The sequence below is a fragment of the Pleurodeles waltl genome, chromosome 2_2 (assembly GCF_031143425.1).
Source record: "Pleurodeles waltl isolate 20211129_DDA chromosome 2_2, aPleWal1.hap1.20221129, whole genome shotgun sequence".
Classification (NCBI taxonomy): domain Eukaryota; kingdom Metazoa; phylum Chordata; class Amphibia; order Caudata; family Salamandridae; genus Pleurodeles; species Pleurodeles waltl.
The window spans coordinates 854748577-854755882 of NC_090439.1; the positions used below are offsets into that span (position 1 = coordinate 854748577).

General features: G+C 42.1%; 1 protein-coding gene across 6 annotated transcripts in view; it reads left to right on the forward strand.

The window, feature by feature from the left end:
* The window catches only part of NDUFAF6 (NADH:ubiquinone oxidoreductase complex assembly factor 6), a 75695-nt gene extending 71452 nt beyond the window's left edge, over positions 1 to 4243 (forward strand). For all 6 annotated transcript variants that reach the window (XM_069220499.1, XM_069220502.1, XM_069220504.1 and 3 more), the window contains 2 exons: positions 1187 to 1243; positions 4099 to 4243. In XM_069220499.1, coding sequence (XP_069076600.1) covers positions 1187 to 1243; positions 4099 to 4227 — 186 coding nt within the window. In that variant the 3' untranslated portion in view covers positions 4228 to 4243. The remainder of the gene's footprint in view (positions 1 to 1186; positions 1244 to 4098) is intronic.
* Positions 4244 to 7306: the final 3063 nt, after the last annotated feature.

Here is a 7306-nt window from a genome sequence, read left to right on the forward strand (position 1 = left end):
CCCTGTGCCCCAATGACATGGCTACAGAACAGTAGTTAGAGTACCACACTCTTGAAGTTCTCTGTGTACTCACACTTATACTGCTGTTGTTGGTAATTAATGCAGTGCTTAGCCCACAGGTCTTTATTTGGATTGGGCTTCGTGTACCGTGCCTTCTTTGTATTGCTAACTGCCTGAAATCAAATTGCACATTGTCTGTAATTTCGAACCAACTGGGTTTACAAAAAAATATTTTTTTGTGACCCAGTTGAGGTGAGTAGAGCACAACATATTGGGGCAGATTTATATATTCGTGGGAGCCCAGTTTCTCTGCCAGAGCTATAGTTTAAATTAATCTGTTGTCCGGATAGAAATGATGCTGAATTTATAAATGACCCTCAAGCTGGCGGTCATTTCTAAATCATTGGCAGGAACTTCCGTCACAGCTATTCCTGTCAATGCTTTACGCAGTTTGGTGCAGGGCTCTGTCAACATGACCGAGCCTTCCACCAAGCGTTTTTATTTTCAAAAAGAAAACGCCAACGCGGGATTTTCTTTTTGAAAATAAAAATGATAGCCACCCATCGCCATGGGAGTCATCTCCCGTGGCTACAAGGGCATTTTTTTTGTCTCTCACTGTACCTTACGGCCAGGGTTTGCCTGGCAGCGACAAATAGTTAAAAATAAAAATAAATAATAAATGACTATATGTTCTCCTATCCTAATTGGGCTGGTGGGTATAAAGACAATCCTGCGACGGCCTGGCAGAGTGAGGGCCATCGGAGAAGTTTGGCTATGGCGGTGATGGAGTGGGAGCTCCGTAGCCGCACCTATAGTGCGCTATCACTCCGATCTGTCCGGCGGACCACTGTCTTGGCGGGGAGGGAACTCTGATGACATTGCCACGGAGTTCCCTCACTGCCAGCATCTAAATTGGCCCCATAGTTCAGTAACGTGAAGTAGTGTTCTAAAAGATTCCTCCCAGCGGCCTCCATTTATCTCAGTGCGCTCATTTTGACCCAGACACAGCATTTATTTCGGAGCGTATTTTTCTCTAATCGCTTTTTATTTAATCTTGGGTGACGTTGCTACATGTTGCCATTTTAGTCTGATTATTTCAATGTTTCACAGTCTAGCTAAATTGCACCTGCCTATTGGAGTTCTGTTGACTATTTTTAAAAACAGTACTTTTTATTTTCATTTTTAGGCAAGATCGTTCCAGAAAAATGTCCCTGCTAAAGCCGTTCCCGCTCTCATTCACACGGTAAGCAACAAATGTAACTTTTGGGTTGTCTGAGTTCCTCGAAGCATCAGGTCAGGCCTGGCTGATGTTACACGTGTTGGTGTTTCTGGGGTGAATTTCATCTGTTTCATAGGCACTTTTCAGCGCTCACAACTGATGTGGCCAATTCACAGCACAGACCTCTAGTGATTTAAGCCTTTATGCCAAAGTACATTAAAACCTTGAATCTTGTTCAGTAAAATCAGAACATTTGTATATTTTCACGTGCACCTCGTCGACTTGAAAACGTCAGTAGGGGTAGGGCTGTCTGTGCAGGTGCGGAGATGGGACCTGTTTTGATGTTCATCACGGGCGATCTTCCCCAGGGCTTAATTTGTAAATAAAAAGGTGCGGGTGGCCAAGGCTCTCCTCTTAAACACGTGGCTGCTGCAATTAAATGTGCGAGCACAGAATACTGAGGCAGCGGAAATCCCGAAGCCATCTCAGGCCTCTTCAATCCATTTAAAGCCACTCCCTGCCCTCTCTGCTCACACCTGCAGCTTTCTGCTTTCTCTCATTGTGACCTTTTTCGTTTTCCTCTTCCTCCGACTTTCCCCATATGTTTCTTTTGCTCGCAGCAAATGCTTGAGGCAGAAGAATAAGCCCCGGCCCTCAAAAATAAGTGCCGGTGCTCAGCACCGGAACCAACAAGCACAAATTAAGCACTGATCTTCCCCCATAAACTCCTCATATGTCACACGTTTGCGTTGGAATGTCTTTAAACTGTTTTTGGAGGTTAGAAATCACTAGATGCGAGTGAGCTCCTCTCTTCACACTTGTGCCAAATGGAATATAGATTAGTCTTCTATGATGAGTGAAATTAAAACAAGCGTCAGGAAACTATTATGATTTGACGAACATACATCTTTTTGAAGGAGGCATCGGGTGAAAAGAAAAGTAATTTCCTCTTAAATGATTTCCTTTATTTCTTTGCGGCATATCATCAGTAAAAACACTTTATTTAGGCGACAGCCAAGGTGTTTCGAGGAACACTCCTTTTTCTCCACGCTACAATAAAAACATAAAAGAAACATCACAGACATTCTAAATTCTGACCTAAATTAATTTTTCATCCTATAACTCCTTTCAAGCATGCCCTTTAACCAATAAAGTCCAAAAACTCGGAACAGCACTTTTAAAGCTCAAGCAAGCCCGCATTTGATATCAATATGTTCACGGTAGGGAATGTAAAACAAAATAGGCCACTTAACATTTAGGAACCTCGTTATATAACATTTTAAAACAATTTGAAAAGGAACATACAAGAGAAAACAACCGAAGAACCCTTCTAATAGAAGTATATGGATCTGATGAAAAATATCCTTATTTATTCAATCCAGCTGTCCAGTTATCGTATCCTTCATCACCACCCACAAGGTATCGTATTTACTCTTAGTATTTACTCTTTACCTATGAATAAATAAATACACCTCGGTTGAGAGATGTATTTATCTGTTTATAGGAAAAGAGTGAAATCTCATATAATGAGGTTCCTAAATGTTAAGTGGTATTTTTACAATATTTTTACATTCCTTACCCTGAACATAATGATATTAAATGTCAAAATGCCGAGGGACAAGCCTTCCTTAATTCCCCAACAGGTTAAGTTGGAAAAATCACAAAAATCTTCATAGGCCCTGAAGCAGCATCCTTGGCCCCGTCTCGGTGTGGCCCCAACCGCAGACCACATTTCTACGCTAAAGTTATTCTTCAAGCAATTCAAAGTTCTCAGAGTCTTTGAAGCAAGGATTGGGGACCTGAGGATGGATGCATTACTCACTTGTGAAGATCTGTAATATGGCTGACTGAGTTACTGAGGCAGGCACTGGAATATTAGATCTCACGGGTACTGTCAAGGCGTTGCAGAGATCTGTAGCCCGGACATCCCCCCGTGGAGGGACCCACTGATTAGGGAGGGGGCCCTGGTGATGTAAGTGAGCAGGCATGAGTACAGCTTCTGTGGCATGCCTGGGTTTTATGGCCCCTGAATCTCTTGGAAAGCGGCCTGTAGTCTACACTCACTTTAGGTAGCTTTCCTATGGGCATCTACTCTAATCCACGGAGGACTCCTTTATTTTGACATTTTCCTACAACGACTCTGCTTCAGCTGCTCCCAAAACTATTGCCTCGAATGAGCGCTTGTTTAAATCCGTTTATTTTCTTCTTTCCCTCTTCTGTCCATGCTTTATCAGATTACTGCTGTCCTTCTCACTTGGCGGGGGGGAGGGGGGTTCTCTATAAGGTTTAGGGTGAGCCCTGTTACTGACCAATGCTTTTTGTGTAGCACGGGCGTTTGCAATCTTGGACCTGTCCCTCCTGATTCAAGTAAAATACCTCCATAGAACAATTAATTAAGGTAAGTCCTGGGGATGGCACACACCCCAGATGTGATGCCCTGACTTCAGCACTGGTATTAGTAAGCATGGATATTTTTGACTTTGAAAAATGAAAAGCTTGATTGGACCTACCAGCGTTTTAGATTTGGGAGCCTCTTTGTGCACGCGGATATCTGCAGCTGACGCCTTAATGGTAGTTATATTAGCTAGGGAGACATGTTTTAATTTGACAGAAGCCTCACATTGACCTATGGAATGCCATTGTCTCTGGCTCGTAGAATAACAAACTTTGGCTCCGTTTTTATCCTGAAAAATCTTCGATGATACACTGCTTTTGTGTAGTTCATTGTGACTTTCTCAACAACTTGATTTCAAATACTTTTTTTAGTTGGCAACACATACATATTTTTTTATGTAATTACGTTTCCTACATTTTTGCAACAGTGAAAAACTGCTTACATTTGTGGTGTGGGTTCTAATGCTGATATTTTACCTTTTTAGGTGGCCTTGGATCGGTATTTAAATAAACTGCGGAAGGTGGACTTTAACGTATTCCATCCAAGTTTACAGAAGAAGAACGCGCTACTGCCCTGGCATTTGTATATTCAGTCATGGAAAAAAAGCTATTAAACTGACTTTTACATTTTGTCCTTGGTGTATGTTGTGTAGGAGCTGATGATGAAGCAAATTCTGCACAATCCATATTTGTGCATGAAAATCAATCCGTTTTACTCAAATGAGCTTACTTGAAAAAAATGGTAAAATATTTATGATACTGAGAGGGAAGATTTATGTTTTGTGATCTTCATTAGAGCTTCTTTGATCTTCAAAATACTTCTTATGTGTGGAATCTCAGAACATTTTTAACAGAGTGAAACCTCTTTAAAAATTCTAATCCCTGCGTTCCTTTATGATTTGAGGCTGTGAATGTTTCAGCCTTCAATCCCATGAATGGTGGAAAGGTCAGGGCAAAATCCTGACTTACAAATAATCAAAACCATATGAGTAGGTTCCCATCTCTGTGTCTAGTGCCGTGTCATAGTACATTTGTTCCCCGATATTTGATATCTAATATTGATGGTCAAGAATGGATTAATGTCCAACTGTTGTCTTTTATAGTGTGGTTGGGACGGATGAAGCCGAAACGAAGTCATTAATACCTGGAGTGGACAACATTCACATGTAAAGAGTGTTACAGCAGTTGAAAGCTTACAGCAATCATAGCTAATGAGACATGCTTAAGAGTGATGAGAGGTCCACATACCCAAACAGCTCAACCAATTATAAATTATCCTGTACGAGAAGAATGTTCAGAAGTCCACGGACTCATACCGTGACAAGGAAGACAACAATCTTCTTCAAGCCCGACTTTCCGAGCATCAGTAAAACCTTGCAGTCTTAACAAGCACCACCCGAGGGTCGGACAACACACCGGTCCTAATTGGTCTGCTGACATTACATTGGGTGAAATTGTGCACGGTTTAATAACTATGGGACGACTGGTAAAAAAATGACACTAAAGAAGGTTTCTAGCCTTACCTCGGTATACATGAATGTTGTAGTCAAGCATAGCATGAGTTGTGCCTGGCAAAGGAACAGTGGACTGGGATGTGCTGAGTGTGCTTTCTTGAAGCAGGAGGCCAGATGCATCTCCAAGCTGGCAGCCGTGGAGAAGTCCATGAACCCAGCAGCTAGACAGCCACTTGCAAAGGCAGATGGAATTGTAGCCTTCTCATCACTTCACTTGTGGCCTTCATATATCAGCCCTTATTCACATTTCTGTTTTTTTTTGTTTATATTTCTTTAAGCTATCATTAAATCCAGTCCTTCCTACATGAAAGACACTGGGGATTTTTTGAAGAAAGTGATAAGCCATAGCAAGTTTTGTGCTTTGAATCTTAAATTTGTTCAGTTGTTATAAGAACCGGAGTAAAGTGCACAGGAGCCTATTGTGCGGTGCCACGTCTGTGATACCCCAGAATCAGGCAGACAGGCAGATTAACCAAATGCTTGGAAATATGTTCACGACAAGGCAAGTTAAAGTAAGCTTTGCTGCTAAATTTTGAGTCCAGTGCAGTTTGTGAATCTGTATTGAGGCAGACCTAGGTTAGTAGTATTTGCTTAATCCAAGTGTGGTGAAATGATAGCCTCGATAACATTTGTCCTTAACTTGGGAAGAACAAAGAAGAAGAATTATCCTTCAAGAACAAGCAACCAAAAAAAAAACTAGAAGCGACTTTGGATATCTCCAAATGAAAATCTAGGTCTTAATCAAAAATGAGTCCCAGATTTCTAGCTTGTGAGATTGGTACAGGGTATTAACCCATGTCAGAACTATTCCTTATGGAAGTTTTTTTTCTCCATCAAGCTTTAGATGTTTTTTGTACATCCAGTGGCATTTGGCAGGCATATAGTCACAGATACATTGCTGGGAGGAGAGAGTAGACAACTTGCAATTAATTGTCACCTGCTTAACAGTAGAACTGAAAACCATATGAGGAAATAATTTCAGCCAGTGAGATGATATAAATGTTAAACAGTTGAACTCAACGCACACCTCTGTGGGATGCCACACTGCAAGGCTTTAAATTCAGAGTGCCTGAATCGTGCCCTGCAAAACCAAGTCAGCCAAGACAGGACATGACTTCTGCATTGACAGAACTTTAGACAATCCTCTATCTGTCAATCTGGGGGATTTGTAGAGCATAACCGCTTTGCAATGAGTGTCCCTACGCTATTTATAACAGCTGATCCTGAGTGTCCTGGAGGTAGAATGGAAGACCGAAAAGCCAAGTTTTAAGAAGGCTTTTGAAGACCGAGATGTCTTTTGTGGTGCGAAGCCGCTGTCGGAGTGTGTTCCAGTCTTTAGCAGTCAAGTAAGAATAGGAGCTGCCACCCCACTTTTTCCTTCTAAATTTGGGAATTGCCAAATTTGGGAACTAAAGGATTAGAGTAGTCTGGGTGGGTGGTAGGGGATGATCCCGATCGTGTTGATGATAAGCTGCTCCTCGGCCTTGCAGGTACCAAGAAGGGCATGGTGGCCTAGCAGATGATGATTTCTTGCTGGTTTTTCCTGTGCATTCAGCTGTGCTACGACCTTGCCAAGAAAGAACCTACTGCGTGCACCAAGCAGGATTCGATGAAGGTCGATTCTTCAGTGTTTTTTCCAGTGGCATTCCTGTTGTAATAATTTTTCTGTTCGTAAGGCATTTCTGCCTTGTCTTCAAAGTGCAGTCTGTGCTGCAAGCATTTATGGATGATGATCCCCTAACACCCATCTACTTGGTTGTACTACTTTGATATTGATTTTCCAGTTGAGAAACCTGCAGGTAGATGCATCCTTCTGAAGAGGTTAGTTCCTTAAGTAAACACATTCCTAATGGATACCCTACACACAGGTTACTCAACACCCACCCACCGCCCTGTGCTGAGGTGCGGTGTACATTTTGGTTATAAGCTTCCAAATTGGCTCTGTTGTTATGCATTGCCATCATTCAGTCCCTCTTGTAAGTCTTCACCCTGCTTTTGGGGAACGGGGTGGGGGGGATGGAATAGAAAAAAAGGATGGAAAGTGATGCAGGGTGGCATCTTGTATGGCTCCGTGATAAAACACCTGGAGAAGAGTCTGAAGCCACACAGTTCTACCTGATGGCACTGGTGAACTATTGCAAAAGTTCCTGGATTCAGTCTTGCACCTGGAAGGATTCAC